Raw genomic sequence first — 13,652 nt, forward strand, 5'->3', positions numbered from 1 at the left:
AGGCAGGAGAATCACTTGAACCTGGGAGGCAGAGGGTGCGGTGAGCCGAGATAGTGCCATTGCACTCCAGCCTGGGAAACAAGAGTGAAACTCTGTCTCTAAATAAATAAATAAATGAGGAGGATGGGATGGATAATTTGTGAGAACATGTTTTTCAAAGTAGAGAAAGAATCACTATGTTTTTGCTCAATTATATGTTGCCACGGACATGGCAGTTTGCAGTAATGATACTATGATCTATACAGCTGTATAACAACACAGCTTCTTTCTCTCCCACTCCTTCAGTAAGGTTTAAAAATAATAGGTTTCAGACGGGGAATTGCTCCATATATAACCAGACTCCTAAAAGGAAAAAAAAAAAAAGAAAAAAAAATAATAGGTTTGTGTGCAGTTTGGTAAGAAATTAGAATCACTTAAAGTCATTTCACTTCTAACCCAAGAAAGAAATAAAGAGACTTGGGGAGATGGGGAAGAAGAGTAAACAAACTGTAGAAAAAAATACATATTATATGATAAAGTATAATATGCATTATGCAGAGACTAAAGAGGGGAGTCTTGGTTTCCTGAAAACTAATGGGTAAAATCCATTGAAGTGGGTAAATCCAGTGAAAAGACCTGGATTGAGTCCTTGTTGCATTACTTGCATGTGACCTTGAAGCAAAGTCACCATGTCTTTAAGGCTCAGTTTTCTCACCTATAAAATGGAATCATTTTATAGGCTGGGCGCTGTGGCTCATGCCTGTAATCCCAGCACTTTGGGAGGCTGAGGCAGGCAGGTCACCTGAGGTCAGGAGTTCGAGACAGCCTGGCCAACACGGTGAAACCCCCTGTCTACTAAAAATACAAAAGTTAGGCGGGTATGGTGGTGGGCACCTATCCCAGCTACTTCAGAGGCTGATGCAGGAGAATCTCTCGAATCTGGGGGGTGGAGGTTGCCATGAGCCGAGATTGTACCACTGCACTCCAGCTAGGGTGACAAGAGTGAGATCGTTTCAAAAACAAAAAAAAAATCATAATGGTAATGTCCTATACCTCAAGGGACTGTGGTAAGGATTAAAGGGGTGAAATCAATGGGTAGACTATGAAGCCCAATAGAAATAAGGTGTTATATAGACACATTGCACTGCTGATTCTCCAGAGATAGAGAAGAGTTAAGGAAAAATGCATTTTCAGAAAGCTTTGGCGACTAACGACCTGAGTTCTCCAACGCCAAGGCTGGAATTTTGGAGCCCTTGAAACAAATAATTTTCAGTTCTCTTTTAAGAAATGAGAATAACACCACTTTCTTCACAGAATCAAGTGAGAGAACCTATGCAAAGGAACTTATCACTTGGTAGGTATTTGAAGCTCTCTGTCCCCTAAAATTACTTATTCAAAAGACTGTCAGCAACAAAAGGTGTTCACAGTGTGGTATCTTTCAAAACATACTCTAAGGCAAGGAACAGATAAGGAAACGGAAGTACATTCAATTGGGATCCAAGCAACCCGAGTGGGAACCCAAGAGTTGGAGACGTCTTAGCTCATTCCTAACCACGTGAGGCTAGGGTATCCATCCAATAAAGACATTCAGAATTGGAGAGCGGACGAGTCGAGTGTCCTTTCGACTTCGCGGACTCGACGGGAGGGACCCTGCAATGCTTAATTAGAACCGGTTGCCATGGCGACAGTCTCTAGGCAGCGTGGGCTGAGCTCTCCGTAGGAATAGAGGGTGGGCCATCTCTGGACCCTGCGCGCACCCGCCACCAACTTTCCCTCCAGATCCGAGAGGGGCGGCGCGCTCCGCCCCCGGGCCGCGCACGTCCGTGCTCGGCGGCGCGCACGCCTGCGGGAGCCCTCTCCAGGCAAGCTAGTGCTGATTGCTCGTGCCGGTGCGGCCGTTAACCGCCCTTGCGGGAGCCAGAGGCTCAAAAGCAGCCTCTTACCCTTCCTAGGCTTCCCCTAACCGCTTTCCCCAGTCGGCCCCGGGGCATGAGCAGCGATGGCCGGCTGCATCCCTGAGGAGAAAACTTACCGGCGCTTCCTGGAGCTATTCCTGGGCGAGTTTCGCGGACCGTGTGGCGGCGGCGAGCCGGAGCCGGAACCCGAACCCGAACCCGAACCTGAACCCGAGTCAGAGCCCGAGCCCGAACCTGAACTGGTAGAAGCTGAGGCGGCCGAGGCTTCGGTAGAGGAACCCGGGGAGGAGGCGGCCACGGTAGCCGCGACGGAGCAGGAGGACCAGGAGCAAGACCCGGAGCCCGAGGAGGAGTCGGTGGAAGAGGAGGCGGTGGTCGTCGTTGAGGGTGAGGAGGAGGCGACTGCGGCGGCAGCCCCGGGGCACTCGGCCGTACCGCCGCCGCCATCGCCGCAGCCCCAACTGCCGCCGTTGCCCCCGCTCCTGCGGCCGCTGTCGGAGCGCATCACCCGCGAGGAGGTGGAGGGCGAGAGCCTGGACCTGTGCTTGCAGCAGCTCTACAAATAGTTAAGTAGCTGGGTTCGGCTGGGGGTGGGCCCGCGGTTCCCGCAGCGCCGGCCTCGGACGCGGCTCCCTCGGCCCCTCAAACTGCTCTCTTTTTTGCTTCTCTCCCCCGCGCCCGCGCCTGCCGCCTCTGAAAGCGCCCCCGCTGCTCGGACCCGGACGGTCGGCTGAGAGCGGCCCACGCCCGCCTCGGCCCCCGCGCCTCCTGCCCGGCCTTGGAACCGCTCTCCTGGGCCCTCGCGCCCTCCTGCCGGGCCCGGGCTCCTCATCCCCCTTTACCTTGGTCCCCAGCTTCTAGCTCCACTTCACGCACCCTTTCCCCTTCCTGCCTGGAAAGGTCCTTCCTCCCAGGCTTGAGCTCCCTCTTCTTCCCAGCTCCCTTCTTCCTCCTGGAGGTTTCCTCCCACCCCAGTCTGTCTTTTCCCGGGCTGAGTGCCTTGTTGTTTGGCGGCGGAGAGACGCGACTCCTTTCTAGGCTGAGCTGCGAGGTGCCTCTGCGTAACTGCAACAATGATGATTATACTGGCCCCATATCCAGATGATAGACTGGAGTAGATTTTCCGTCAGGTGCTCAATGTTGAAAGTGAAGAGCTTTTTAGATTTTTTCATACACGGGAGCCTAGTCTCTTAGTTTAGACAATTGACATTTCATAATTGAGAGAGGTGGGCAGGAATTGAGAGGGAAGGGTAAGCAAAATTTCTCAAGCGAGCCTTCAGGTGAAAGAGCATAATTCATTAAAGTGGAAAAGTCAGGTTGTTTTGATAAAATTGCAATTAGGTGCAGTATTTTCAGTCCATTAAGTAGATGGGGTGGGGTGGGGAGAAAGCAGATGGCTTAGCTACACAGATGAAAGTCTAAAATAGAAAGGTCAAGGCTTTGCCTTTCATCCCAGTTCTGGTTTTTATAGGCCTGAAATAGAAACGGTTTACAGTTGCGTTTCTTAACGGAATTGTTCCGCAATAATGTCAGAGGAGAATACTAGTAAGTCTCTGAAAACATTGGTAAACCTAGGACATCTTTTACCATTCAGCTGATAGTTGTAATGGAAGGTGTTACTCTGGCCACCCAAAAAGTTTACTACTGCAAGATTCACTGTAATTAAGTTCACACTCACTTTTGGGATTTTCTCAAAAGCCTAAATAAAGGAAGGCCCTAGAAAATAAACCTGTTTTGTCTTCATCCAAGCTAACAGACACCTGATTAAATTATTCTCCTGTTAAAGCAGCAGTTTGTCAATAGAGGAAAATCATTTAACAAATCTTCCATAGAAGTGGACTGTGTTGATGTCTTATACTGTAAGCTATCTAAAATTTTTAAAATCCAGAGATAAACAGTATTAACATTTAGAGTATTTTTTTCTAGTCTTTGTAAACTATCATAGAAAAGGGCTTATGAGATGTCATTTTTTACACGAATTAAAGATAAAACTTCCTGCTTAAAATAAAACGGAAATGTTTATTAAAGTGAAGGAATTTATCTCAGCAGCAGACTAGCTAATTCTTATGAAGTTTGCAGAATTCAAACTTCAGAGAATGTCCAAATAAGGTCATTAGTTTAGTACAACCCTGAACATTTACCATGTAAGAAGGTCTTTCTCTTTTTTCTTTTTTTCTTTTTTTAATGAAACCTATTTAAAGATGACGGCAAAAACAGCAAAACACACACACACAGATGACGGCAAGAAGATGTGTGATTTTTTAATATAGAAGAAGGACACGGCCAGGCACGGTGGCTCACACCTGTAATCCCAGCACTTTGGGAGGCCAAGGCGAGCGGACCATGAGGTCAGGGGTTAGAGATCAGCCTGACCAACATGATGAAACCCCTACTCTACTAAAAATACAAAAATTAGCTGGGTGTGGTAGCTCAGGCCTGTAATCCCAGCTATTCAGGAGATTGAGGCAGGAGAATCACTTGAACCCGGGAGGTGCAGGTTGCAGTGAACTGAGATTGTGCCACTGCACTCCAGCCTGAGTGACACAGCAAGGCTGTCTCAAAAAAATTAAAAAAGAAAGGGGAAGCAAGATTAATTTTGATACAGGAATAAACTAGAAAACACTGAAATGATAAAATGGCCATCTAGTTGAGAACAAAAATTTAATTTGAAATAAAACTAGCAAAACTAAAGTTACAAAATATTTCACCTTAAATCAGGGATTTCATCATTTATATTGTGTTTTGTGTAGAAGCTGTTAATGTGTTTTTATTCAGATGTAAAATAGCTGGCTTGTTTATGTAAAATATCTTTAAGGTCCTTAACTTAAGGTTAAAAAAAAAAAGTTTTTGTCCAGGAGGCCAAGGTAGGCAGATTACCCTATTTGAGACCAGCCTGGCCAGTATGGCTAAACCGCATCTCTACTGAAAACACAAAAATTGGCCAGGCATGGTGGTGCATGCCTGTAATCCCAGCTACTCAGGAGGCTGAGGCACTAGGATTGCTGGAACCCGGGAGGCAGAGGCTGTAGTGAGCCAAGATCGTGCTGCTGTGCATTCCAGCCTGAGTGACAGAACAAGACCTTGTTCCCCCACCTTGTACTCCCCCACCAAAATAAAATAAAAAATAAAAACACATTTAGCTGGACATGGTGCTGTGTACCTGTAGTCCCAGCTACTTGGGAGGCTAAGGTGGGAGGCTTGCCTGAGCACAGGAAGTTGAAGCTGCAGTGAGCCACTGTACTCCAGCGTAGTGACAGACTTTATCTCAAAAAAAAAAATTACCTATGTTTTACTCCCTTCTCTAAATTTAAATCCCTAAGAGATTAATTTCAATGACAAGCTGAGAATTTCTGAGGTTAAGGAGAGACTGTCCTTTGAAAAAGTGGAGGTGAGAGATTTTATAACTTTGAGATAATTTGTAAATAAGTATATAACTGATCTTACAGGAGATGTGAATATAAGGCTATCCGTGTAGTTTATATGGGTCAGTATTTTGTATTTTATTTCTCTATACTAATAGAGATTTTGTATTTAATTTCTCAATACTAGAGATACAAATATTGTTTTTATTCCAGAAGAAACAAATATTCTCATCTTTTTTCTTTCCATTTTTTAACCAAGAGACTGTCAGACAAAGATGAAGTCATAATTAGAGCTATATTGTCATCTTATTTTCAGAACAGTTACTCATTTAGTCTGGGTTAGACTTCCCAAGGGGGAGACCAATATCCCAAGAGTCTGGCAAAGTTAAGTAGTTCCAGATGGCTTGCAGTAATAATGAGGGTGGACACTTTAAAAATGGCTTGGAAAAGAAAATCGCTGGTTATAGACACTAATAATTCAGTTAGATTGAATTGTGTGAATCATTAATGACTTTGGATTAGGTCAGAAAATCATTAAACTTTATCTAATTTACAAAAATATAAATGGAAAATATATAAATGCAAGTTATATAATATCCATTTTTAAATTGCACATTTTTTCTTATTCAAAAATAATAAATGTTCACATTTATTAAAGAAGTGGAGAACATTCACATAAGCAAAAAGAGGAAAAATACCATTCATTGTTAATCATGCTTTCCAGGTTTTTTTCCTGTCACTCAGGCTATCCCACTTCTTCTCTGTGAGCTTTTAATATTCTGCCTACCCCTTTAGTATTGGTGTTCTGTCCTTGACCTTCTCTTGTTTGACTTATTTGTCCCTAGTCAATATCAATTTCTCACATGACTTCAGTTATTGTAGTTATGCTAAAGGCTCCCAACTCTGTCTCCATCCTTGCTTTGACTGCTAGAACAGCTTTACCTAGATGTCAAATTTTCCTCAAATTAAACTGTCTAAAATAGAATTCAGTCCTCCAACCCTCTTTACCGTCCCCAAAACAAACAAAACCAAAACCTGATGCTCTTTCTGGTAGGTTCATCCCTGACTTCTTTTCACCTGTTACATTTAGTCAAATCTTGTTAATTCTACCTTGTAAATATCTCTTAAATATGTCTTTCTCCATTCCCACTGTCATTGTCATCTCTTGCCAGTCTTACCCTTCTTCAGTATATTTTCTCCAGTGTAGCCAAATTGTTTAATTGTCACACTGCTTAAACATTTTTACCCTTTACCCAGAGTTAGTCAAAGTGTAAGGTTAAGGGCACAGTCTTCCAAACTGCAAAGTCTGCCCAAGACTTCTAATCCTGTTGTAAGGGGTTAGGGTGCAACTACAGATTTCAAATGAAGAGGCTACACAAAACCATCCTCACTTCTGACATCAACTGCAAGTTTGGGGGTTTCCCCAAACTACCCTCAAATTCAGTAATGCACTAGAAAAACTCTTCTCACTGAAAGCTATTACACTTAGGGTTACAGTTCCTTAAAAGGACAAGCTACAAATTAGAACCAGTCAAAGGAAGAGAGATGCCTAGGGTGTTGTCCAAGAGAGTTGCAGATATGAAGCTTCCATTGTTCTCAGGGAACATACCTTCCATACCGTCCCAGCATGAATATATGGATGTATGGAAATACACACACAGTATTGCCCACCCAAGAAGAAGTTCACCTTAGCTTTGGTGTGTCTAGAGTTTGTGTTTTGTTTTGTGTTTTAAAGAGATAGGGTCTCACTATATTGCCTAGGTTGAATTCAAACTCCTGGCTCAAATGATCCTCTTACCTCAGCAGAGAGAGTTTTTATTGAGATTTATTGATTGTTTGCATGGTTGAATTCAGTTTCCAGTCTACCCTCTCCAGAGGTCAGGCTGATACCATGTGGTTCATGGGACCCATCATGAATAGTAAGAATACTCATATTACTCCAGAAATTCCAGGTGTTTAGAGGCTGCCTCCCAGGAGCTGGGGGCAACATCTGGACCTCTCTTTGGACAAGGATAAATTTTTTTACTACATATCCCTCATCACTGATCTCTCCTTTGCCTTCTAGATAAAATCCAAAGGTAAGGGCTTATAATCTTACTTCATTAGTCTTATCTCTAGAATCACTATCCACCTGCTTCATCCCAACTCTACCCCTCCAGAAACTACATTTGAGCTATATTAAACGAATGTATTTGTTTGAATGTATTGTGTTCTCTTTTGCCTCTGCACCTTTGCACATAGTAATTATTCCCTCTGCTTGGAATACTGTGCTCCCCCAATACCCACTCCCAACACAATCCAATATCTTACCCATTTTTTAAGTCTCTGTTTAATGCCATTTCCTTTAGGAAATCTTTGCTTACCATCCTCACACTCATTGTAATTAGTTAGGGGTTCCTAGATGGGCGCCATAGCTCACACCTGTAATCCCAGAATTTTGGGAGGCCAAGGCAGATGGATCGCCTGAGATCAGGAGTTTGAGACCAGCCTGACCAACGTAGAGGAACCCCGTCTCTACTAAAAATACAAAATTAGCTGGGCATGGTGGCGTATGCCTGTTGTCCCAGCTACTTGGGAGGCTGAGGCAGGAGAATCGCTTGAGCCCATGAGGCAGAGGTTGCGGTGAGCCAAGGTCATGCCATTACACTCCAGCCTGGGCAACAAGAGTGAAACTTCATCTTAAAAAAAAAAAAAAAATCCCTCCCCCCCACACAAACAAATGAGTTAGGGGTCCCTTCTATGTTCCCCTCCATAATACTCAGTGCTATTCCTCTTGTAAGTACTTGTTTATTATTTTTTTGTCAACAAATATTTATGTCTCTGTCACTAGACCAGAGGTCTCCACATTGAATTGCACCTAAGATACTTCATGGCCAGGCGCCGTGGCTCACGCCTGTAATCCCAGCACTTTGGGAGGCCAAGGCGGGTGGATCACGAGGTCAAGAGATCGAGACCATCCTGGTCAACATGGTGAAACCCCGTCTCTACTAAAAATACAAAAATTAGTTGGGCATGGTGGCGCCTGCCTGTAATCCCAGCTATTCAGGAGGCTGAGGCAGGAGAATTGCCTGAACCCAGGAGGCGGAGGTTGCGGTGAGCCGAGATCGCGCCATTGCACTCCAGCCTGGGTAACGAGTGAAACTCTGTCTCAAAAAAAAAAAAAAGATACTTCATTGGGGCAAAGGAAGAAAACATTAGAATCTGTTTATTTGTATATAACATATGAAATTAATTGCCATTAATATTTGACATATTGAGATTGGCAACTTGTTCTGTATGACAACTGATTTCATGTGAAGCATGGTAAATGAAGTATTCTGAGGGAGTGCAAATTCCACAGCTTATGGGGGTTGACAGTGGCATCCTTTCTCTAATTTTTAGGCCATTACAAACTATTATGATTTATCTGTGCCTGAGTAAATGGATTTATGGATTATATTTGGTGGTGTTAACAAAATTAACCCTCATGAAATGGAAAATTGGCTTTAAAAGTTCCTATGAAGATGACCAGGCTTGGTGGCTCATGCCTGTAATCCCAGCATTTTCGGAGGCTGAGGCGGGCAGATTGCTTGAGTCTTGGAGTTTGAGACCAGCCTGGGCAACATGGCAAAACCCCATCTCTACAAAAAAATATAAAACTTAGCTGGGTCTACAAGCACATGCCTGGAGTCTCAGCTACTCAGGAGGCTGATGGGAGGACTGCTTGAGCCTAGGAGGTTGAGGTTGCAGTGAACTGTGATCATGTCACTGCACTCCAGCCTGAGTAACAGAAGGAGACCTTGTTTCTTTCTTACCCTTTATTTATTTTTTCACTTTTTATTATAGAAACCTTGTTTCAAAAAAAAATCTGTGACAAAATCATGGGTTAAACATAATATTGATAATGAAAGTGTAAGAAACAATAAAAGTTAATAGCTTATAGTTCTCCCACCCTTAGTTACATTAGATTTTTTTTTTTTTTTTTTGAGGCGGAGTCTCGCTCTGTCACCAGGCTGGAGTGCAGTGGCACAATCTTGGCTCACTGCAACTTTCACCTCCTGGGTTCAAGTGATTATCCTGCCTCAGCCTCTGAAGTAGCTGGGCCTACAGATGCACACCACCATGCCCAGCTAATTATTGTATTTTTAGTAGAGATGGGGCTTTACCATGTCGGCCAGGACGGTCTTGATTTCTTGACCTCATGATCCACCCGCCTCGGCCTCCCAAACTGCTAGGATTACAGGCGTGAGCCACCTCGCCTGGCCCTTACATTTGATTTTTTAAAAGATGATATAATCATATTTGATGAGAAATCAGCAAAAATGGAATTATCGAGTAGATTATGTTAAATATAAGAAATAAATACTAGGATATTATTAGAATGGGATATGTATGTGTATATATTATATATAATAAGTCTACATACACTGGGGTTTATGAGGCTTACATTTTTTTTTAAGAAAAGTCAGAAATGCTTAAATTTTTTGACAGGGTGATGAGCAAATGTTTGAAGGCAGTTGCATTACATTACTAGTGATGTGTTTGTCACTATGTTTCTAAGTTCTACAATGCCAGACACATGTATAATGTGCAGTAAATATTTGCTTATGCAGTGAATGAGCTAAGAGGTTTTAAATGAAGATACTTGTTTTAACCTTTCAAGAAACGTAATTTTTTTTTTTTTTTTTGAGACAGAGTCTCACTCTGTTACCCAGGCTGGAATGCAGTGGCGGCATCTCAGCTCCCTCTGCCTCCTGGGTTCAAGCGGTTCTCATGCCTCAGCCTCCTGAGTACTGGGGATTACAGGCATGTACTGCCATGCCTGGCTAATTTTTGTATTTTTTTTTTTTTTTTTTGAGATGGAGTTTCGCTCTTGTTACCCAGGCTGGAGTGCAATGGCGCGATCTCGGCTCACTGCAACCTCTGCCTCCTGGGTTCAGGCAATTCTCCTGCCTCAGCCTCCCGAGTAGCTGGGATTACAGGCACGCGCCACCATGCCCAGCTAATTTTTGTATTTTTATTAGAGACGGCGTTTCACCATATTGGCCAGGCTGTCATAAATTTTAATATTCTCATGTTACCAAACTTTTTATTGTAGAAAATTTAAGGTATATAAAAAATAGAGTACTGTAGTCATCATCCAGCTCACCAATTATCAGTCTTAGTTCATCTATACCCTGTACATCCCATCTCACCTCCTATTACATTCTATGCAATTTTTAAATAAGTATTCAGTAATTTAATTATAATTCTACTGGACATTTTAAGTGTTAACAGTTTTTGGTTACTCTGAGAATATTGTGATGGTCCTCTTTTGAACAAGTCTCTGATTTCCTTAGGATATATTTCTAGTGTTTGGATTACTATGCTAAAAAGTATTTAAAGGGTTTGATGCAGTGGGTCACATGCTTATAATCCCAGCACTTTTGGAGGCCAAGGTGGGAGGATCGCTTGAGCCCAGGAGTTTGAGGCTGCAGTAATAATCATGCTACTGCATTTCAGCCTGGGTGACAGAGCGAGACCCCATTCTAAAAACAACAAAAGGTATAAAACAAAAGTATAAAAACAAAGGGTATTTAAGACTTTTGATGCATAGTTTAAAAATGTCCTCTTGCAAGGTTATACCCTCTAAGCAGGTTTTATGTAAGAAAAAGATTGGTGGTATTATGAATAACTTAAACATTTTAAAACAGAATAATAAAACATCTACTTTCAACAAATTTTCATTATTATTTTATATTTTTTATAAGGAAATAAGACATTTCATATGAAATTAGAGACTTTGTTGTAAACCCTATTCCCTTTAGTTTCTTTTCAGAGGTAATCTGAGAATTCTGGGAATGTATCCTTCTGGTCTATGTTTTTATGTTTTTACTACATATGAATTTGTATAGTCAACATACATGTTTAAAAAGTTTGTTTTGGTAACTAGCTATTTGAGGTTAAGCTTTTTTAAAAAATTCATGTTGAAACTTGTAGATCTAGTTATTTCATCGTAGCTACTATTTATCATTATATAGTATGATTATACTATGATTTATCCAGTCTCCTATTGATGGACATGTTGGTTGTTTCTAATTTTTCACATATATTAATACTGTTCTAATAGATACATCCCATAATCTCAAAGGCTTAACATAATATTAGTTTATTTCTTGCTCATATAGAGTTCTGTCTGTAGAGAAGGAGGATTTTGTATTATGAAGTCATTAAGAAATCCAAGTTGATAGAGACTCTGTCATTTTTAACCTGTGGTTTCCAAGGTTGCTCTAGGCATCAACATCCATCCAGTAAACATAAGAAAGTGGAGAATGGTGTTTGGAGGTTTTTAAGGGCCAGTCCTTAGAAGTGGCATATATTATTTCTGTTCATTTTCCATTGGCTAGAATTTAAATCATATGACACCACCTGAGACCTATATTTTCTTTTTTTTTTTTTTTTTTTTTTTTTTTAGAGAGAGAGAGAATAGGAAGGAGAAAAAAGGAAGAGAAAGAGAGAGAGAGAATGGGGAGGAGGGAGAAGGAAAAGAAAGAGGGAGAGAGAATGGGAGTATTGGTTTCTTGCCCAGGCTAGAATGCAATTTAGTAATGGGTATTGAAAACCTCTTTTATACTGATAATTATACTTAATGATGTAGTCAGGAAGGAATAAGGGAAGAAGATAACAAACAAACAGCCAACCAATATTTAATTTAAACCTATGAAATGCTATGCGATTACTGAGGAGTGATTTACTTCCAATTATATAGTCACCTTTGGAATAGGTGTGAGGTGGTAATGTATGTTTTGTGTATTTGAAGTGGAGAGTACTATAAATATTTATTAAGTTTACTTGTTCCGGGTCTGAGTTCAAGTTCTGAATATCATTGTTAATTTTCTATCTCGTTGATCTATAGAATCGTTAGCTCTTCTTGTTGCATTGATCCTTTTGCCATTATGTAATGTCATTCCTCGCCTCTTTTGATCTTTGTTGCTTTAAAGTCTACTTTATCAGAGGTGAGAATTCCATCTCCTGCTTTTTGTTTATTAGTTTATTTTTACTCTCTGTTCAATTGGTAAATCTTCCTCCTTCTCTCTGAGTCTTTGTGTATTGTTTCATGTAAGATGGGCCCGGATGCAGCATACCGATGGGTTTTGGCTTTTTATCCAATTAAAATATATGTAAGTTTAATACCAGCATTTGATGCTAGCTGGCTGTTTTGCCCATTAGTTGATGTGAATTTTTTATTGTGTTAAAGTTCTTTGCTTTTTGATATATTTTTGGAAAGGCTGATATTGGTTGTTCCTTTATATGTAAAGTGCTTCTTTCAGAAGCTCTTGTAAAGCAGGCCTGGTGGTGGTGAACTCTCTAAGTACTTGTTTGTTCGCAAAAGATTTAATTTTTCCTTCGCACATAAAGCTTAGTTTGGCTGGATAGGAAATTCTGGGTTGAAAGTTCTTTTCTTTAAGGATGTTAAATATTGGTCCCCACTCTTTTCTGGCTTGTAGGGTTTCTGCTGAGAGATCTGCTGTAAGTCTGATAGGTTTCCCTTTATGGGTAACCTGAACTTTCTCTCTAGCTGCCCTTAGTATTTTCTCCTTCATTTCAACCCTAATAAATCTGGCAATTATGTGCCTTGGGGTTGGTCTTCTTGAAGAATATCTTTGTGGTGTTCTCTGTATTACCTGGAGTTGAATATTACCCTGCCTTGCCAGGTTGGGAAAATTTTCCTGAATGATATCCTGAAGAGTATTTTCCAACTTGGATTCATTCTCTTCATCACATTCAGGTACACCTATCAAACGTAAATTAGGTCTTTTCACATAGTCCCATATTTCCTGGAGACTTTGCTCATTCCTTTTCATCCTTTTTTCTGCATTCTTGTCTTCTCGTTTCATTTCACTGAGCTGGTCCTCGACTTCTGATATCCTTCCTTCTGCTTGATCAATTCGACTGTTTAAACTTGTGCATGCTTCGCGAAGTTCTCGTGTTGTGTTTTTCAGCTCCATCAATTCACTTATATTCTTCTCTAAATTGTCCATTCTCATTAACATTTCGTCAAACCTTTTTTCAAGGTTCTTAGTTTCTTTGCATTGGGTTAGAATAAGTTCTTTTAATTCACAGAAGTTTCTTATCACCCACGTTTGGAAACCTGCTTCTGTTATTGGAACACCCGTGTAATCTATTAAGCCTTGTTCCGTTACTGATGAGGAATTGCAATCCCCTGTAGAGGGAGAGGCATTCTGATTTTGAGTATTCTCTACCTTTTTACGCTGGTTTCTTCCCTTCATTATATATTTGTCCGTCTGTTGTCTTTATAATTACCGACTTTCTAACTGGGTCTCTGACGTCCAACTTGTTGATTCCCTGCGCCGAAATCTGAGCAATCCACTGAGCCGGCCGAAACAGCGGTGTTAAGATTGATGGTGCTTTTCTG

The 13,652-nt window shown here is 41.4% G+C and overlaps 1 protein-coding gene across 1 annotated transcript in view; it reads left to right on the top strand.

The window, feature by feature from the left end:
• The first annotated feature begins 1,852 nt into the window (after positions 1-1,852).
• Positions 1,853-13,652, top strand: part of PPM1E (protein phosphatase, Mg2+/Mn2+ dependent 1E) — a 237,057-nt gene continuing 225,257 nt past the window's right edge. The window contains exon 1 of the mRNA XM_012445453.2: positions 1,853-2,460. Coding sequence (XP_012300876.2) covers positions 1,979-2,460 — 482 coding nt within the window. The 5' untranslated portion in view covers positions 1,853-1,978. The remainder of the gene's footprint in view (positions 2,461-13,652) is intronic.

Source organism: Aotus nancymaae, unplaced genomic scaffold (assembly GCF_030222135.1).
Source record: "Aotus nancymaae isolate 86718 unplaced genomic scaffold, 86718_ANA_hifiasm-v0.15.2.pri h1tg000018l, whole genome shotgun sequence".
NCBI classification, from domain to species: Eukaryota; Metazoa; Chordata; class Mammalia; order Primates; family Aotidae; genus Aotus; species Aotus nancymaae.